The sequence below is a fragment of the Pristiophorus japonicus genome, chromosome 12 (genome assembly GCF_044704955.1).
Source record: "Pristiophorus japonicus isolate sPriJap1 chromosome 12, sPriJap1.hap1, whole genome shotgun sequence".
Taxonomy (NCBI): Eukaryota; Metazoa; Chordata; class Chondrichthyes; family Pristiophoridae; genus Pristiophorus; species Pristiophorus japonicus.
Genome location: NC_091988.1, coordinates 36,285,161 through 36,305,896, shown reverse-complemented (window position 1 = coordinate 36,305,896; position 20,736 = coordinate 36,285,161). Strand labels below are relative to the sequence as shown.

The 20,736-nt window shown below is 43.1% G+C and overlaps 1 protein-coding gene across 1 annotated transcript in view; it reads left to right on the top strand.

The window, feature by feature from the left end:
* Positions 1-20,736, top strand: part of cacna1db (calcium channel, voltage-dependent, L type, alpha 1D subunit, b) — a 760,213-nt gene that overhangs the window by 373,479 nt on the left and 365,998 nt on the right. The window contains exon 8 of the mRNA XM_070894765.1: positions 4,841-4,944. Within this exon, the coding sequence (XP_070750866.1) occupies positions 4,841-4,944 (104 nt within the window). The remainder of the gene's footprint in view (positions 1-4,840; positions 4,945-20,736) is intronic.

The following is a 20,736-nucleotide window of genomic DNA, read 5'->3' as shown; positions in this document are numbered from 1 at the left end:
ATGTTTCCCATGGCTGGGGAGTCTAGAACCAGGTGTAACAGTCTCAGAATAAGGGGTCGGCTATTTAAGAACATAAGAACAAAGGAATTAGGAACAGGAGTAGGCCATCTAGCCCCTCGAGCCTGCTCCGCCATTCAATAAGATCATGGCTGATCTGGTCGTGGACTCAGCTCCACTTACCCGCCCTCTCCCCGTAACCCTTAATTCTCTTATTGCTTAAAAATCTATCTATCTTTGACTTGAAAACATTCAATGAGCCAGCCTCAACTGCTTCCTTGGGCAGAGAATTCCACAGATTCACAACCCTCTGGGAGAAGAAATTCTTTCTCAACTCGGTTTTAAATTGGCTCCTCCGTATTTTGAGGCTGTTCTAGTCTCCCCCACCAATGGAAACAACCTCTCTGCCTCTATCTTGTCTATCCCTTTCATGATTTTAAATGTTTCTATAAGATCACCCCTCATCCTTCTGAACTCCAAGGAGTAAAGACCCAGTCTACTCAATCTATCATCATAAGGTAACCCCCTCATTTCTGGAATCAGCCTAGTGAATCGTCTCTGTACCCCTTCCAAAGCTAGTATATCCTTCCTTAAGTAAGGTGACCAAAACTGCACGCAGTACTCCAGGTGCGGCCTTACCATAACCTTATACAGTTGCAGCAACATCTCCCTGCTTTTGTACTCCATCCCTTTCGCAATGAAGGCCAACATTCCATTTGCCTTCCTGATTACCTGCTGCACCTGCAAACTAACTTTTTGGGATTCATGCACAAGGACCCCCAGGTCCCTCTGCACCACAGCAGGTTGTAATTTCTCCCCATTCAAATAATATTCCCTTTTACTGTTTTTTTTCCCAAGGTGGATGACCTTACACTTTCCGACATTGTATTCCATCTGCCAAACCTTAGCCCATTCGCTTAACCTATCCAAATCTCCTTGCAGCCTCTCTGTGTCCTCTACACAACCTGCTTTCCCACTAATCTTAGTGTCATCTGCAAATTTTGTTGCACTACACTCTGTCCCCTCCTCTAGGTCATCTATGTATATTGTAAACAGTTGTGGTCCCAGCACTGATCCCTGTGGCACACCACTAACCACTGATTTCCAACCGGAAAAGGACCCATTTATCCCGACTCTCTGCTTTCTGTTCGCCAGCCAATTCTCTATCCATGCTAATACATTTCCTCTGACTCCGCGTACCTTTATCTTCTGCAGTAACCTTTTGTGTGGCACCTTATCGAATGCCTTTTTGAAATCTAAATACACCACATCCATCGGTACACCTCTATCCGCCATGCTCGTTATATCCTCAAAGAATTCCAGTAAGTTAGTTAAACATGATTTCCCTTTCATGAATCCATGCTGCGTCTGCTTGAATGCACTATTCCTATCCAGATGTCCCGCTATTTCTTCCTTAATGATAGTTTCAAGCATTTTCCCCACTACAGATGTTAAACTAACCGGCCTATAGTTACCTGCCTTTTGCCTGCCCCCTTTTTTAAACAGAGGCGTTACATTAGCTGCTCTCCAATCCGCTGGTACCGCCCCAGAGTCCAGAGAATTTTGGTAGATTATAACAAATGCATCTGCTATAACTTCCGCCATCTCTTTTAATACCCTGGGATGCATTTCATCAGGACCAGGGGACTTGTCTATCTTCAATCCCATTAGTCTGTCCAGCACTACCTCCCGAGTGATAGTGATCATCTCAAAGTCCTCCCTTCCCACATTCCTATGATCAGAAATTTTTGGCATGGTTTTTGTGTCTTCCACTGTGAAGATGGAAGCAAAATATTTGTTTAAGGTCTCAGCCATTTCCACATTTCCCATTATTAAATTCCCCTTTTCATCTTCTAAGGGACCAACATTTAATTTAGTCACTCTTTTCCGTTTTATATATCTGTAAAAGCTTTTACTATCTGTTTTTATGTTTTGCGCAAGTTTACCTTCGTAATCTATCTTCCCTTTCTTTATTGCTTTTTTAGTCATTCTTTGCTGAGATTCATTTAGGACTGAGATCAGGAGACATTTCTTCACTCACAGGGTGGTGAATGTTTGGAATTCTCTATCCCAGAGGGCTGCGGAAGCTCAGTCATTGAGCATATTCAAAACTGAGATTGATAATTTTTTGGATATTAAGGGAATCAAGGAATATGGGGATAGTACAGGCAAGTGGAGTTGAGCTAGAAGATCAGCCATGATCTCATTGAATGGCGGAGCAGGCTCGAGTGGCCAAATGGACTACTCCTGCTCCTATTTCTTATGTTCTTATGTCCAATTGATTTTTTTGGAAGTGGCTAAAAGTTCAATTAAAATAAGCATTTGACATGTTTAGAGTGCCATGGATTTTTAATGAGGGACAATGTTCCCGATTTAAGAGCTGAAAACTGATGTGATGTATTTTATATAATATACATAACATTTATATTATAAAAATGTGGAAGAGGTAAAGACTATAGTCAAGTCCAAATGTACAGAGCCATTTTCACCAAATTTCAGTAATTCAATCTACCTGCACTTGGTTGCAATTTCAGTATTAAATGCTGTCTGCTAATGGTGCCATTAATAATACTTCATTCATATTAACTTGTTCATTCATACATGAAATGAGTTTAGGCAATCTCACCCAGTTCTTTTTACACTGCTTTTAATTTCTAATGTTAGAAAATAACTCGCAGTCTCATGGGTTTATACAGAGCTTTACTTTCTCTCGCTAGAAAGCAATACAAGCCAGCCAATATAACCAGTGCTGCTTGTTTGTATCACATTATAAGCAGATACTTCAATAACAGCAACTATCTGCATTCGTATTGTACTTTTAATGTAAAAAAAATCCAAGGCATTTCACAGCAGTGAGAATAATTGCCAAGCACTAGTAGAAGATTGAATGAAATTGATGAAAGACATGGCTGAGGTAGGTTTTGAGGAGATATTTGGACATGGGAAGAGAGATATGACAAATTTGTTCAGGGAGATTCTTCCAAAGTTTAGGACCAAGATCTTGGAGCCTCTGCTATTAAGATGGAGTAGAGACTGAATGAGGTTGTGGTCCGACAGTGGGGCAAGGACGTGGAGTGGTTTGGAAACAAGAATGAAGATTTTGAATTCAGTGCATTGGGAGTAGGAGTCAATGGACATTGACAAAGGGAAAGAAGTCAGGGGAAAAAGCCTTAGTGCAGAAGTTTGGAATTAATTTAGGTTTGTGTAGGATGGAGTTTGGGATAAGACCCACCTAGAGGTGAAAAAGGCATGAATATGGTGGTCGTGATTTAAGGCATGGAGTGAACTATGTTGCAGAAATGGAAATAGGCAGTCCTGGTTTGAAGATCTGAGAGTCAAATTGGACACTAAGGTTGTGCACCATTGTGTTAATTTGAGTTAGCAGCCAAAATTGGGGACTAGGAAACAGTGATGGCTTTGGTTTTGCTGAAAGTTTTGGCTTATCCACGACTTAATGTCAGACACGTCATAGAAGTTACAACACAAATATGGGCCATTGAGCCCAAACGGACTGTGTCGGCATTTACCCTCCACACAAGCAAATAGTCCTAATTACATTTACCCACCCTCTATTCATGTCCCTACAACCCCTTTTTCTTCATCCGCCTATCCAGTCTAATCTTGAAAGCTGCCATAATTTCAGTCTCAATCATTAGCCCTTCAACTACTGGAAACAGTCTGCTTCTATCTGCCCTGTCCCATCCTTCATAATTTTAAATACTTCTGTTATATCGCCCTGTAATCTGCATCGTGCTAATGAAAAAAGATCCAGCTTTTCAAGACTTCATACCAGGCAGCATCCTAGTGAATCTGCATTATACCCTCTCTGAAGCCTTAACATCCTTCCTACAGTGTGGAGTCCAATACTGCACACAATACTCCAACTAAGGTCTTATTTAGGTTTTATATAAGCTCATCATTACCTCTTAGTTTTTATATATATTTTTTTAGATAATACTTAGAATTCCATTAACTTTTTTACAGCCTTATCAGCATTTAATGTTCCGTGAACCTGTACTCCCAACTCCCTCTGATCTTCCACAGCGCCAAGCCTACTTCCATTCAGAGTACAATTGTTATTATTTTACCAAAATGCCTATCTCACACTTACTGACATTGAATTCCCTTTTTCACTCATTTCCCCATATTAGCAATCTTTCTTTGCACTTTCCTTTGGTTTTCTAAAAAAATTAACTATACTTCCTTTTTTGGTATTATCTCCAAGTTTTGACACCACTCCCTCTATGCCTAAATCTAAATCATTGATATACACATTGAACAGAAGTAGCCCCAGACAGACACCACAATTCACTTCCAACCACTAGCACAGTGTCAGTCATGGATTCAATGATGGTGGTAGAGAGGTAAAGCTGGATGCCATCAGCTTAAATATGTGAGCTGACTCCATCCCCATGGATTTAGTCACCAATGGTCAGCATATGGATAATGAAACTAACCTTCTCAGGGAACTGTAAGTTTGAACAGCAGTCAAGACTGGGATTCAAACTGAAGTCTTCTATTTCAAAATCCAAAGGTTCACCATCTTAGTTACATGTCTGGCTTTTTAGGGACTTTTTAATTATTCAAAGTCACAAGTATCTGTATGTTTTGTATTCTAAAATATAATTTGTATGTAAATACTTGAACATTGCCAAGTTCACTTTGTTTTGTAACCTTTTAAGTAATAATGAGAACATTTTAAATATAAATAATGCTGTTAGTAATAAATGGTTTCGATAGTTATCTATCCAAGAATCCATGTTATTTTAAATATTAACTTGAATAGCTAATTTAATAAACCTCTTGTGTGGCTGTGACACATAACTTACTGTCACCTTTACAGATGAATGATGCCATGGGATATGAATTACCGTGGGTCTATTTTGTCAGTCTCGTCATCTTTGGATCTTTTTTCGTTCTTAATCTTGTACTTGGTGTATTGAGCGGGTAAGCTGCCACTTCATTTTGTCTGGAATGCAAAGTCCTAAATCCAGTTGCCATGTTGGACTTTGGGAAAATACAGAAAAATTATCAACTCAGTTCTGCTACAAAGAAAGAATGATGTGTTAATAAATTTTATTAAGTTTCCTATTTTGTTAAATTAAAAATGTAACTTTTCCTAACTATAATTTGACAGAGTCACTTTGCAGTCAGCCCAAAAGAACAATGGGGAAAATTACAATAACTTTTTAGATTGATATCTAATACCCAAAAAACAAAGTGACTGGCTGAGGGACTTTGCCATCTTAAGTTGCATAAAAACATAATAGGCCTTCTCCATTTTTCAGGTTAATGACGCAATTGGATTAGAATGGCCATGGATATATTTTGTTAGCCTGATCATCCTAGGCTCATTTTTTGTACTTAACCTCGTTCTTGGTGTACTTAGTGGGTAAGCAGCTGAATTATGTGTACCTGCCTCTGCTCCATTAGAGGTGCTCTTATTTAAACAAATGCTTTTTGCATGCATCTTGAGATATTGTGCATCAGTATTGTTTGTAGGTTGCTTTTTAATGGGCGAGCATGCATGGTACAATGAATTGAGAGCAAGCTGTGACACTTCATTTACTCTGAGGTAACAAGTTGCTATCGCTTGTTATGAGATAATGCATTCTGGAAGAGTTAACTGCATGTGATTTTCAACCGTTAAGACATATCTTTTACATTAAAATGCAAAGTTCCCTCTTTTCTGGGATCTATAATGTGTAGTTTGCTGTGTGCGATTGAGTGTTATTCTTGGGTTCAACCTTGGATTACCATGTTTTTGTGTTACATGAGTGCATATGATATAGTTCTGCATTTTCTCCTGGATTGGTGTATGGTTCTTGAACTTAATAATTCTTTCAGCTCAGTTTCCTATTTGGTTTAATTTGATGATGTTCAGTGCCTTTTTAAAATAAATCTATATGTGTGTGGGATATTTTCAGTTTATGAAGGAAGTGTTTGTTTATACAAGGATAGCTACATTATAATAGCTTATAGGTTACTAGGCAAGAGCTGTTATTAGTTGGTGTATTGGGTTGAACTGTTTGAATTGTCTGCAGTACACTCAGCTTATGTGGACAAACTTATCTATAGTAAGAAAGAGGGAACATTTCCTTTGTGTATTGTACATTTAAAAAAAATCATAAATCTGTTTATTAAAAAACACCTTTTCAATACTAGACATAGAGCATAGAGGAAATCTCCTCTAATATAACTTTATTTTAAAACGTGAGTTTATAAATAAATAAATTGAAAGGGAGTGGCCTCACAATTGTAACTTTTCACACAGTATCTATACAATCTCAATCTTGTCATTGAAAGGAGTTAAGCATAAATCTGGTGATTTCTTTTAGAGAGGAGAGAAAACATTTAAATAAAAAAGAGTTTAAGTCATCCTGAGGTTTTCTCATGTTCCTCTCAATGCCTGACTCACGGTAACATTGGTAGAGGTCTAAAGTATGCACTAGAATACCTAACTATATGAGACAGAAAATATGAGATAACTTAAAAGAAAAAAGAAACAAATTTGATATTAAATTGTATTTTATTTGCAAATATTTTTAGGATACTTTTCTCCCTTTTGTGGTCCATGTCTCTTTATTGGCTAAGGAGAAAACTGGTGATCTGTTCCAAGGTTTTCACCAAAGTTACTCTATAGCTGATTATAACAGCATCGTTCTCCATATCACATCTCCCAACAATACAACAATTGAGATCAGGAACTAGCCATTCAAGAATTTCTGGGCGCTCTGTGAAGCAGGACACTGGAAGGCCATGATATTGACCCTGAAATTCCGATGTCTGGGTCTGTACAAAGTTTCTGCGGACCCGGGAAGGCATCGGAAAAGCTGGGTTTCAGCGTGCAATGCGCATACGCTGAAAAACGGCTTTTCCGAGCTTGACAGATCGTAGCCAGATCGGGAGTGAGGACATTTGTACGTGCAAATTTGCGATATTTACACATACAAATGTCCTCAAAATTCTTGTGCTTGAAAAAGCAGGCGCATAGCCTACTTTTACAGGCGCAAGTGTTTTAAAACACACAAAAACATATTAAAAAATTAGGAAAACATATTTTATTGTTAAAAACACTCCCCACAATGGTAAGTTTATTTTAAGGCATAATTAAAAAAACTTTTTTACAAATCGGGAAAATATTTTTTTTTTATAAGACATTAATAACTTTAACTTAAATAAATCTTAAATATGTAATGTATATTTTCTATTTTTTATTGGTGTTTGGGGGGGTTTCTCATTCATAGTAATTGGAGTTTTGGACACGAAACTCCTATTACTATGAATGAGAATATACTATACCTGATTGGCTGCCCAGAGCCATGTGACTCCAGCTCCAGGCCTGCGCACGTCCCGACGTGCACGCACTGCAATGCGCAGCAAGAGGAGGCCTGTGCATCGGAAAGTTGAGTGGGCACAGCATCTTCAGGTAGGTGCGTATTTTTTCTCTAAAATCTAGTCGAACGCCCGCGGGAAGGAGAAAGTGGAATTTCTGGGCCAATGTGCCCCTACACCAACCCCAATTATACTGAACTGTTAACTACCCTGTAGCAGAAGAGGCAAGCAAGAGGAATAAACAAATTTTTTTGAGTTTGCTATTATTTTGAGCAAGAATAGCTTTAAGCCAGTCTACACACGGTACAAAATTTAAACTGTTGACTGAATAGTTAATGTTTCATGTACTGTTTATTGTAGCATTTTATATTTGGGTTTATCTGTGGATCAGAATGAGAGCTTTCACAGTACATATTCACCGAGCTTGTTGCAAGCTAAGCACATATTCATTCGACCAACTCAGGCTTGTATTATCCAATTTCACCATTAAGTGCAACTATTATAAATATACTTTTAATCATGAGATAAGATACTTAGCATTTCTACTGTTAGCACTACTGTTTTGAGTTTAATATGAATATATTGTAGGATTAATTATATTAAAATGATACTAATTATATGTAAAGTTCGGTAAAAGACCTAATTCTATGCATTTTTATAGTGATACTTTTTATTTCTCTATACAGCAGAATACATTGTAATTTTGTTGCAATTAAATTAAGATTACTGCAGAAACATAATACTTCGGGACTTATTTTCTCTGTCCTATACAGAACCAAACCAATGGAAAGATTCTGTACATTTCCCTCCCCTACTGCACAGCACAACATGCATTTTTATATTACTGTATGTAGTGACTAGTTTATACCAGAGCTTTCTAAATATTGTTGTTGCTCCCATCATATTTTAATAAATGTTATTACAAAATTTCATTGCCAAAAACAGATGAATAGGAGGACATCATTAGTTGGGAAAATGCTGGAAGCCATTATTAACGAAGTGTTAACAGGCACTTAGAAAATCAGAATATGATTAGGCAGAGTCAGCATGGTTTTATGAAATGGAAATCGTGTTTTAACAAATTTATTGGAGTTTTTTGAGGATGTAAATAGCAGGATAGATAAAGTGAAAGCAGTAACATTCGCGGCACACAAGTGCCAGGCAATGACCATCTCCAACAAGCGGGAGTCTAACAACCTCTCCTTGCTATTCAACAGCATTACCATCGCCAAATTCCCCATCATCAACATAAGAACATAAGAACATAAGAAATAGGAGCAGGAGTAGGAGCCTGCTCCGCCATTCATCACGATCATGGCTGATCCGATCATGGACTCGGGTCCACTTCCCTGCCCGCTCTCCATAACCCCTTATTCCCTTATCGGTTAAGAAACTGTCTAATTCTGTCTTAAATTTATTCAATGTCCCAGCTTCCACAGCTCTCTGAGGCAGCGAATTCCACAGATCCACAATCCTCTGAGAGAAGAAATTTCTCCTCATCTCAGTTTTAAGTGGGTGGCCCCTAAGGGGATTCTAAGATTATGCCCTCGAGTTCTAGTCTCCACTATCAGTGGAAACATCCTCTCTGTATCCACCTTGTCAAGCCCCTTCATAATCTTATACGTTTCGATAAGATCACCTCTCATTCTTATGAATTCCAATGAGTAGAGGCCCAACCTACTCAACCTTTCCTCATAAGTCAATTCCCTTATCTCTGGAATCAACTTTGTGAACCTTCTCTGAACTGCCTCCAAAGCAAGTATATCCTTTCGTAAATATGGAAACCAAAACTCCACGCAGTATTCCAGGTGTGGCCTCACCAATACCCTGTACAACTGTAGCAAGACTTCCCTGCTTTTATACTCCATCCCCTTTGCAATAAAGACCAAGATTCCATTGGCCATCCTGATCACTTGCTGAACCTGCATACTAACATTTTGTGTTTCATGCACAAGTACCCCCAGGTCCCGCTGTACTGCAGCACTTTGCAATCTTTCTCCATTTAAATAATAACTTGCTCTTTGATATTTTTCTGCCAAAGTGCATGACCTCACACTTTCCAACATTATACTCCATCTGCCAAATTTTTGCCAACTCATTTAGCCTGTCTATGTCCTTTTGCAGATTTTTTGTGTCCTCCTACACATTGCTTTTCCTCCCATTTTTGTATCGTCAACAAACTTGACTACGATACACTCGGTCCCTTCTTCCAAGTCGTTAATATAGATTGTAAATAGTTGGGGTCCTGGTGAGGTCACCATTGACCAGAAACTTAACTGGACCAGCCACATAAATAACGTGGCAACAAGAGCGGATCAGAGGCTGGGTATTTTGTGGCGAGTGTCTCACCTCGTGACTCCCCAAAGCCTTTCCACCCTCCTCTACGAGGCACAAGTCAGGAGTATGATGGAATACTCTCCACTTGCCAGGATGAGTGTAGCACCACCTTCAACATTCACTCCCTCCACCATTGGCACACCATGGCTGCAGTGTGTACCATCTATAAGATGCACTACAGCAACTAGCCACGACTTCTTCAGAAGCACCTCCCAAACCCGTGACCTCTACCACCTAGAAGGACAAGGGCAGCAGGCGCATGGGAGCACCATCATCTGCAAGTTCCCCTCCAAGTTACATACCATCCTGACTTGGAAACATATCAGCGTTCCTTCATCATCGCTGGGTCAAAATCCTAACAGCACTGTAGGAGTACCTTCACCACAAGGACTGCAGCAGTTCAGGAAGGCGGCTCATCACCACCTTCTCAACTGCAGTTAGGGAAGGGCAATAAATGCTGGCCTTGCTAGCAACGCCCACATCCCGGAACGAATTACAAAAAAAAGTGGATGTAGTATATTTGGATTTCCAAAAGGCATTCGATAAGGTCTCATATAAAAGTTTGCTACGGGTGCGGGGGGAGTGTTCCCGGTGTCGGGTGGGTCTGGAGCCGGGGGTGGGGGAGAACGCTCTTGGGATGGGGGGTGGGCTGTTTGGGGCTGGGATTGGGAGAGACTTCTTCACTCGGGGAGTTGTTGGCCTGTGGGGTTCCCTGCCGCGGAGAGTTGTTGATGCCAGTTCATTGGATGTGTTCGGGAGGGAGATGGATGTGGTCCTGGTGGCTGGGGGGGTTGGGGGGTGTGGGGGGGAGGTGCTGGGGTGGGTGATCAGCCATGATCTTGTTGAATGGCGGTGCAGGCTTGAAGGGCCAAATGGCCTACTCCTGCACCTATTTTCTATGTTTCTATGTTTCTAAGATAAGGGCTCATGGGATTGGGGGTAATATATTATCATGGACAGAAAACAGAGTAGGGATAAATGGGTCATTTTCTGGTTGGCAGGCTGTAACTAGTGGGGTGCTGCAAGGATCAGTGCTTGGGCCTCAGCTATTTACAATCTATATTAATGACTTAGATGAAGGGACCAAGTACAATGTATCCACGTATGCTGATGATACAAGCTAGGTGGGAAAGTAAGCTGTAAGGAGGACACAAAGAGCCTGCAAAGGTTTATAGAGAGATTAAGTGAGTGGGCAATAAGGTGGCAGATGGAGTATAATGTGGGGAAATGTGAGGTTATTCAATTTGGTAGGAAAAATAGAAAAACAGAATATTTTTTAAATAATGAGAAACTATTAAATGCTGGTATTCAGAGGGATTTAGGCGTCCTCGTACAGGAAACACAAAATGTTAGTATTCAGGTACAGGAAGCAATTAGGAAGCAAATGGTATGTTGGCCTTTATTACAAGGGGGTTGGAGTACAAGAGTAAGTAAGTCTTACTGCAATTGTATATGGCTTTGGTGAGACCACACCTGGATTACTGTGCACAGTTTTGGTCTCCTTAGAGGCGGTGCAACGAAGGTTCTCTTGATTGATCCCTGGGATGAGAGGGTTGTCTTATGAGGAGAGATTGAGTAGATTGGGCCTATACACTCTGTAGTTTAGAAGAATGAAAGGTGATCCGATTGAAACATATATGATACTGAAGGAGATTGGCAGGGTAGATGCTGAGAGGTTGTTTCCCCTGGCTGGGGAGTCTAGAACTAAGGGGCATAGTGTCAGATTAAGGGGTCAGCCACTTAAGACTGAGATGAGGAGGCATTTCTTCACTCAGAGGTTTGTGAATCTTTCAAATTCTCTAACCCAAAGGACTGTGGATGATGAGTCATTTGAGTATATTAAAGGCTGAGATAAATAGATTTTTGGACTCTAGGGAAATCAAGGGATATGGGGATCGGGTGGGAAAGTGAAGTTGAGATTGAAGATCAGCCATGATTGTATTGAATAGTGGAATGGTATGTTCTACACCTGCTCCTTATTTTTATGTTTTTATGAATGGCTACATTGACCAAGTCTGATGAATTTTTCTTCAAAGTTTGGGTCCATGGGCCCAAGTTTCGACCGACCCGTAGAACAGCGCACCTCTGAGAGGTCCGCCAACTTTCGAGAACGAAAAGAGCGCCTAATATTTATCTCAGTATTCTCCACCATGATCAGACCTGCTTTGGACTTGGTGCAGTGCAGCAGAAGCAGCAGAGAACGGAGCTACAGCCCTGCGCCGAAAAGAGTGTCGGCAGCTGCGCGCATACGCAGTAGCTCCTGGCCCTCCCAGCGCATCTTGTCTCCGGGCGATGCTATCCCTGGCTGAAAGGACAACGCGATGTTCGCAGCCCCTATCCCGGGCCAAGTGGCCTGCCGCACAGGCCGGCCGCTGCTTTCCCGCGCTCCCTGAACAGTTCCCATAGCAACACAGCAGTATGGAGCGTGTACACAGGGAGATTTAGGCCACTTTGTTTGCAGTGCTAAGGAAATAATTTTGGCAGTCTATATACTATACTCCAGTACATAAACTTAATTACTTTGAGCATGATTATATATGGCATATTTACCTTGCACTCTTTTCAGGAGGCAGGACCCTTTGTTCTTGGATTAGCAGCCCTGCCAGCACTTATCCCTTTGATGTCTATGTATTTCAAATAGTATCAGCATTTTACACAATGACTAAGTATGCTGCAATAGGTGAGGTAGGAACTTGTAATTTTTTAATTTTTATTGATTGATTTATTTATCACTTATTATTGATGATGGTTCTTTATTTTTAAAAGTGAAGTGTTTAATGCTTTGGAAAATCCTCTAAATTTTTCCCTCTAACTTCTCTTCACTCCCCGCCCCCCCCGTCTCCCCCCCGCCCACCTCTGGCTACCTGCGCCTGATTTCTAAAGTGTCCGCAAGGTTTTTCAGAATGTACAAAAGTGGGCACTTACTCTGGCCTAAGTTAGTTTGGAGCAACTATTTGCTGGCCAAACTCGCTTAAATGGCCAAAACAGATATAAGTGGCTGGGAACGCCCCCTTTTGGGAAAAAAAACAAAACTAAAGAAAAACCTCACTAACTCACTTACATTGGCGCAAATTAAATGGCCAGAATTGCAACTAAAAAGATACTCCAGAAAAACCAAGTTGCTCCAAAAAAAACGGAGCAACTCCTGGGGAAATTTGGGCCCATATCTGTGTTGCTACTTCACTACTGCATAGTGAAAACCAAATATGAGAGACATGCATTCTCCCCGGCTTATAAGTCAGCGAGGGAATTGGACACCAAAAATGTACCCATGTATGATTTTGGGTTCGCATTTAAGCTCTTATTTCTGAGTCTCAAGAAAAATCTAGCTGATCTCACTCCCAAGTAATAGGCTACAGGCACAGGGACAGCTTGTAGGGGGAGCTTGGTCTGTATGATACTTTGGTGTGTTGTGTATGGAGAAAGAGTCAGACTGAACACTGTGAACTCAAAGTAAAGTGTGATCTTAGTCTTTTATTGCAGGTCTCCAGAGTGCCACTCCAACCTGTGAAGCCTCCTTAAATACTTGTGCTCCCAAGGGATTATGGGATCATTTGGGATTCCAGGGGATGAACCCTCTGGTGGCTGTACAGAGTAAATACAAGCCCACATATATAACAACACTCCCCCCGCCACCCCCCCACCCCAAAGTCAATAGTGTAACTATATACAATGTGAGTCGATCTGGGGCCCTTCTTGCCCTGGTTGATCGTCTCAGTGTGAAAGCTGGTGTTGTTGAATCATTTGTTGGGCCGTTGCTGGGCTGCTGTGCAGCTGGCCTTGCTGGGCTGCCTGGTGTGTTGGGCCCTGCAGGGCTGCTGTGCATGATGGGTTCTGCTTCGTGGTCAACCGTGGTGCCGGTTGCCACTGGTGTGTATGTTGGGGGATCAAAAAAGGGTCCAAGGTGGGTTGCTCAGGATAGTCCGTGAATCTGAGTTTGATTTGGTCCAAGTGTTTCCGATGAATAAGTCCATTTGAAAGTTTGACCCGAAACACCCTGCTCCCCTCTTTGGCCACGACAGTGCCGGGAAGTCACTTGGGACCTTGTCCATAATTTAATACAAATACAGGATCATTGATTTCAATCTCGTGTGACACATTTGCGCTATCATGGTATGCACTTTGTTGAAGCTGCCTGCTCTCTACCTGTTCATATAGATCAGGGTGAACGAATGAGAGCCTTGTCTTAAGTGCTCTTTTCCTGAGCAGTTCAGCAAGTGGGATCCCAGTGAGTGAGTAGGGTCTCGTGTAGTAGCTAAGCAGGACTCGGGATAGGTGAGTCTGCAGTGAGCCTTCAGTTACCCTCTTCAAGCCTTGCTTGATGGTTTGCACTGCTCTCTCTGCCTGACCATTGGACGCTGGTTTAAAGGGGGCAGATGTGACATGTTTGATCCCATTATGGGCCATGAATTCTTTGAACTCAGCACTGGCGCGTTGTCGCTCACCAGAACATCGGGTAAGCCGTGTGTGGCAAACATGGCCCGCAGGCTTTCAGTGGTGGCAGCAGACGTGCTAGCCGACATTATCTCACATTCAATCCACTTGGAGTACGCGTCTACAACCACAAGGAGCATTTTATCCAAGAACGGGCCTGCATAGTCGACATGTACCCTAGACCACGGTTTGGAGGGCCAAGACCATAAACTTAGCGGCGCCTCCCTGGGTACATTGCTTAACTGCGAGCGTGTATTACATCTGTGAACGCAGGACTCTAAGTCCGCATCGATACCGGGCCACCACACATGGGATCTGGCTATCGCTTTCATCATTACGATGCCTGGGTGGGTACTGTGGAGATAATTGATGAAGGTGTCTCTGCCCTTCTTGGGGATCACTACTCGATTGCTCCACAGAAGGCAGTCTGCCTGTATAGACATTTCATCTTTGCGCCGCTGGAACGGCTTAATCTCTTCCTGCATTTCCACTGGGACACTGGACCAGCTCCGGTGAAGCACACAGCTTTTGACTAGAGATAATAAGGGGTCCTGGCTTGTCCAGGTTTTGATCTGCCGGGCAGTGACGGGTGGTTGCTCACTCTCAAATGCTTCCATAACCATGGCTAGATCTGTGGGCTACGCCATTTCCACCCCCGTGGTGGGCAATGGTAGCCTACTGAGAGCATTGGCGCAGTTTTCTGTGCCTGGTCTGTGGCGGATGGCGTAGCTGTATGCGGACAACGTGAGCGCCCATCTCTGGATGCGGGCCGATGCGTTGGTATTTATCCCTTTACTCTCGGAAAACAGGGATATAAGTGGCTTATGGTCAGTTTCCAATTCGAATTTTAGCTCAAGCAGTTATCGATGCATTTTATTTACCCCATAGACACACGCTAATGCTTCTTTCTCAATCATGCTGTAGGCTCTCTCAGCCTTAGACTGACTCCTGGATGCATAAGCAACCGGTTGCAGTTTCCCGAAATCATTAGCTTGTTGCAATACACACCCGATGCCATATGACGACGCATCACATGCTAGTACCAAACGCTTACATGGATCATACAACACAAGCAACAGTTGTTGTGGGGACAGAGATATATGGGCAACACTGCTCCCTTTTCTGATGAAGAATTGGAGTCCTGCTGCAGGAGCTATACCAAAGGTACACGGTCCTTTTTCAAGCTGGAGACCACCCTTTAGTAAAAGTACAGGTGTAAGATGCATCCAAGAATATCACCAACTGAATATGTACAGCCACCCAGGCCCCTTACACCTATCTGCAAATGATGAAGAAGTTCACTAGTACCAAGAGGAATGTGATGGTAAGTATGCTCCTCACTGTTCCTCCATTTTTGTAGGACCCATCAAGGATAACATGAACCAAACATAGGAACTTTCACAGCCTCTGGATGTTACCATTTCAAGTATTGTACACAACCATTTCTCTTTTTCAAACACTTTTTCATTGCGCCAAAGCACTTTGCACACCTGTACATGGAAGACATGCAGCAGGAAACAGATACCTAAGGTCCTCCTTTAGTGCTAAGGAGTTTCTCAATGGTGTCAACAGCTATGGATGCAGTGGTTAGCCATAGTCTTCAAAGAGCCATTCACCTCCCCCTGGTGCTTATTGCCTTTCCAAAACTATTGATTGCTGTTTACTGATGGCATCAAAGCTGTTTCCTGTATACTTGGCATTGACGGGCATTATAATATTTCCATGGTCGCAAATAACCTGGGCATTAATTGACTCAACCTCTTTTCATTCATGTAATCCATGAGGTTGATATGACGAATGTTAACACCAACATGGATAGTGTCTGCAACACTATGTACTCAAATTAGTTTATTAATCCCAATTTTGCCAGTATGAATCATAAAATTGGACCTAAGATATTGAGTGTACACGTTTCTCCAAGCATAGTTTTGTGATGCTCGATTAAGGAGCTATTTTGAAACTGCCGCTTCAGGAATACATGGGTTTCATAAACAGCCAATATAACACCTTTGTTCAAGAGGGAGAGTAACTATGGACCACTTAGTCTAACATCAGTTAACATAAAAACATAAGAAATAGGAGCAGGAGTAGGCCATAAGGCCCCTCGAGCCTGCTCCGCCATTCAATAAGACCATGGCTGAACTGATCATGGACTCAGTTCCACTTCCCTGCCCGCTCCCCATAACCCCTTAACCCCTTATCATTCAAGAAATTGTCTATTTCTGTCAAATTTATTTAATGTCCCAGCTTCCACAGCCGTCTGAGGCAGCGAATTCCACAGATTCACAACCTTCTGAGAGAAGAAATTTCTCCTCTTCTTAGTTCTAAATGGGCGGCCCCTTATTCTAAGATCATGCCTTCTAGTTCTAGTCGCCCCCACCCGTGGAAACATCCTCTCTGCATCCACCTTGTCAAGTCCCCTCATAATCTTATACGTTTCTATAAGATCACCTCTCATTCTTTTGAATTCCAATGAGTAGAGGCCCAACCTACTCAACCTTTCCTCATAAATCAATCCCCTCATCCCCGGAATCAACCTGGTGAACCTTCTCTGAACTGCCTCCAAAGCAAGTATATCCTTTCTTAAATATGGAAACCAAAACTGCACGCAGTATTCCAGGTGTGGCTTCCCCAATATCCTGTATAGCTGTAACAAGACTTCCCTGTTTTTATACTCCATCCCCTTTGCAATAGAGGCCAAGATTCCATTGGCCTTCCTGATCACTTGCTGTATCTGCATACTATCCTTTTATGTTTTATGCACAAGTACCCCCAGGTCCTGCTGTACTGTAGCACTTTGCAATCTTTCTACATTTAAGTAATAACTTGCTCTTTGATATTTTTCTGCCAAAGTGCATGACCTTACATTTTCCAACATTATATTCCATCTGCCAAATTCTTGCCCACTCACTTAGTCTGTCTATGTCGTCCTGCATCCTCTTTATGTCCTCCTCACACATTACCCTTACTCCCATCTTTGTATCGTCAGCAAACTTGGCTACATTACACTCAGTCCCCTCTTCGAAGTTGTTAATATAAATTGTAAATAGTTGGGGTCCCAGCACTGATCCCTGCGGCACCCCACTCGTTACTGGTTGCCAACCAGAGAACGAACCAATCGTCAGCAAACTTGGCTACGTTACACTCAGTCCCCTCTTCGAAGTCGTTAATATAAATTGTAAATAGTTGGGGTCCCAGCACTGATCCCTGTGGCACCCCACTCGTTACTGGTTGCCAACCAGAGAACGAACCATTTATCCCAACTCTCTGTTTTCGGTTTGTCAGCCAATCTTCTATCCAAACTGAGAATCCATAGTGTGAGATAAAATTAGTGAGCAATTATAAATGCACAAGTTAATGAAGAGCAGCCAGCATGAATGTATTAAAGGCGGGTTGCGTTTGAGCAATTTAAGAGTTTCTTGAAGTGTCTCATTGGATATTAATTTTTAAAAATATTATTCTTGAGATGTGTAAGCGCCACTGACAAGGCCAGCATTTAGTGCCCATCCCTAGATGCCCTTGAGAAGATGGTGGTGGGCCGCCTTCTTGAACTGCTGCAGTTCATGTGGTGAAGCTGCAACCACCATGCTGTTAGATAGGGAGTACATGATTTTGACCCAGTGACAATGAAGGAACTATATTCTTCTTTGACTCAGGAGACTGTTTTGGGAAATTTCTGTTTTCAGGATGTGTAGCCTAAGATTCCCGACCTCTCTCTTCCTGTGTCCCCTTGAGTTTCCTTGAAATCCTTACATCAATCCTAGTGTTCGCTTTTTTCCTAAGATCTTCATATTCCCAGTTATCAATATCCTGTCTAGTCAGTTTGCATTTTCTCATTGATCTTCTCAACTTAACCTCAACTCACCTCCCCCCTTGGAAAATACAGAGTCTCTGCGATATTGTACCATATCCGCAGAACCACCTTCAGTCGGCTGCTTCTGAGTTGGTGGGGATATGGACGTTTTGACCATTGTGTTCGTTGAAGTACTTGTACCTACCAACTCACTCTGATCGTCATTCAAGTCAGACTCATAATTGTTGTGTATCTGTAAAGCATGCACTCCCATGTTCCGCCACCAGGGAGCGCATCCCCTGAAGTCCCAAGGGATCCCAGCATCCCTTGGGAGCACTGTATATAAGCCGGCCCCTAAGGCCTGTTACTCACTCTGCAGTGTCTTAATAAAAACTGAGGTCACAGTTACTTTAACCTCCCTAAGTGCAGTCTCATCTGTGTTAGGAACACAACAACTGGCGACGAGTATACAAATCCAACGCAAAGATGCAGCAAACTGTGGGCATCCTGGAGAAGTTCTCGGAGAGTGAGGACTGGGAAGCCTATGTCGAATGGTTAGACCAGTACTTTGTAGCCAACGAGCTGGACGGAGAAGGAAGCGCTGCAAAAATGAGAGCGGTCCTCCTCACTGTTCGCAGGGCACCGACCTACAGCCTCATGAAGAATCACCTGGCTCCGGTGAAACCCACAGATAAGTCGTATGAGGAGCTGTGTACACTGGTTCGGGAGCATCTTAACCCGAGGGAGAGCGTGCTGATGGCGAGGTATCGGTTCTATACGTACCAGCGATCTGAAGGTCAGGAAGTGGCGAGCTACGTCGCCGAGCTAAGGCGACTTGCAGGACAATGTGAGTTTGATGGCTACCTGGAGCAAATGCTCAGAGACTTTTTTGTACTGGGCATTGGCCACGAGACCATCCGACGAAAACTTTTGACTGTAGAGACACCGACCCTCAATAAGGCCATTACGATAGCACAGACGTTTATGTCCACCAGTGATAACACAAAACAAATCTCTCAGCACACAAGTGCTAGCAATGTTCATAAATTAACTGGAACTGTGTTTGCGAGCAGAAATGTACAGGGCAGAAACCACGAGTCTGCAACTGCCAACAGGCCTCAGGTGACCCAGATGACTGAGTCCCCAACAAAGGATGAATGCAAGGCAGTTCACACCTTGTTGGCGTTGTGGAGGCTTCCATTCAGCCTATTCATGCCGCTTCAAAGGGTATGTTTGCAAGATCTGTGGAACAATGGGGCACCTCCAACGAGCTCTGCAAAACCTGCTAACCACCACGTGGCAGAGGAAGATAGGTCCATGGTGGACCAAAGCAATTTCAAGCCTCAGAGAGAGGAGGCAGATGCTGAAGTACACTGGGTGCACACATTTTCGACAAAATGTCCACCTATAATGCTAACCGTCAAATTGAATGGCTTACCCGTAACCATGGAACTGGACACTGGCGTTAGCCAATCCATCATGAGTAAAAAGATGTTTGAGGAACTGGTGCAACAAGGCACTCAGACCAACCCTGAGCCCCATCCACACGAAACTGAGAACATATACCAAAGAGCTTATCACTGTCCTGGGCAGCGCCATGGTCAAGGTCATCTATGAGGGCACGGTGCATGAACTGCCACTCTGGATTGTCCCAGGCGATGGCCCCACACTGCTTGGAAGGAGCTGGCTGGGCAAAATCCGCTGGAACTGGGATGACATCCGAGCGCTATCACATGTCGATGAGGCCTCATGTAACCCAGGTTCTTAACAAATATCCTTCCTTTTTTGAGCCAGGCATTGAAAACTTTTCCGGGGCAAAGGTGCGGATCCACTTGATCCCAGAGGCACGGCCCATTCGCCACAAGGCGCGAGCGGTACCTCACATGATGAGGGAGGGAGTGGAAATCGAGCTGGACAGGCTGCAACGCGAGGGCATCATCTCCCCAGTGGAATTCAGCGAGTGGGCCAGCCCGATTGTTCTAGTACTCAAAAGTGATGTCACGGTCAGGATTTGCAGCGATTATAAAGTAACTATTAATAGTTTCTCACTACATGACCAATACCCGCTACCTAATGCAGACGACCTATTTGCGACGCTGGCAGGAGGCAAGACGTTCACCAAGCTCGACCTGACTTTGGCCTACATGATACAGGAGCTAGAGGAGTCTTCAAAGGGCCTCACCTGCATCAACACACACAAGGGACTGTTCATCTACAACAGATGCCCGTTTGGAATTCTGTCAGCTGCAGCGATCTTCCAGAGAAACATGGAGAGCCTACTTAAGTAGGTGGTTTTTCAGGACGACATATTGGTCACGGGTCGGGACACCGTCGAGCACCTACAAAACCTGGAGGAGGTCCTCCAGCGACTGGATCGCGTAGGGCTGCGGCTGAAGAGGTCTTCATGGCAACAGAAGTGGAGTTTTTGGGGAAAAAGATCGCGGCAGACTACATTCGGCCCACAGACGCCAAGACAGAGGCCATCAGGAATGCGCCCAGGCGACAGAACGTCACGGAGCTGCGGTTGTTCCTGGGACTCCTCAACTATTTTGGTAACTTCCTACCGGGGTTAAGCACCCTCTTAGAGCCCCTACATGTGTTATTGCGTAAAGGTGAGAACTGGGTATGGGAAAAAAAACAAGTAATTTCTTTTGAGAAAGCCAGAAACATTTTATGCTCCAACAAGCAGCTTGTATTGTATAACCCGTGTAAAAGATTCGTGCTAGCATGTGATGCGTCGTCGTAAGGAGTCGGGCGTGCACTACAACAAGCTAACGTTGCGGAGAAGTTGCAACCTGTCGCCTATGCTTCCAGGATCTTGTCTAAGGCCGAGAGGGCCT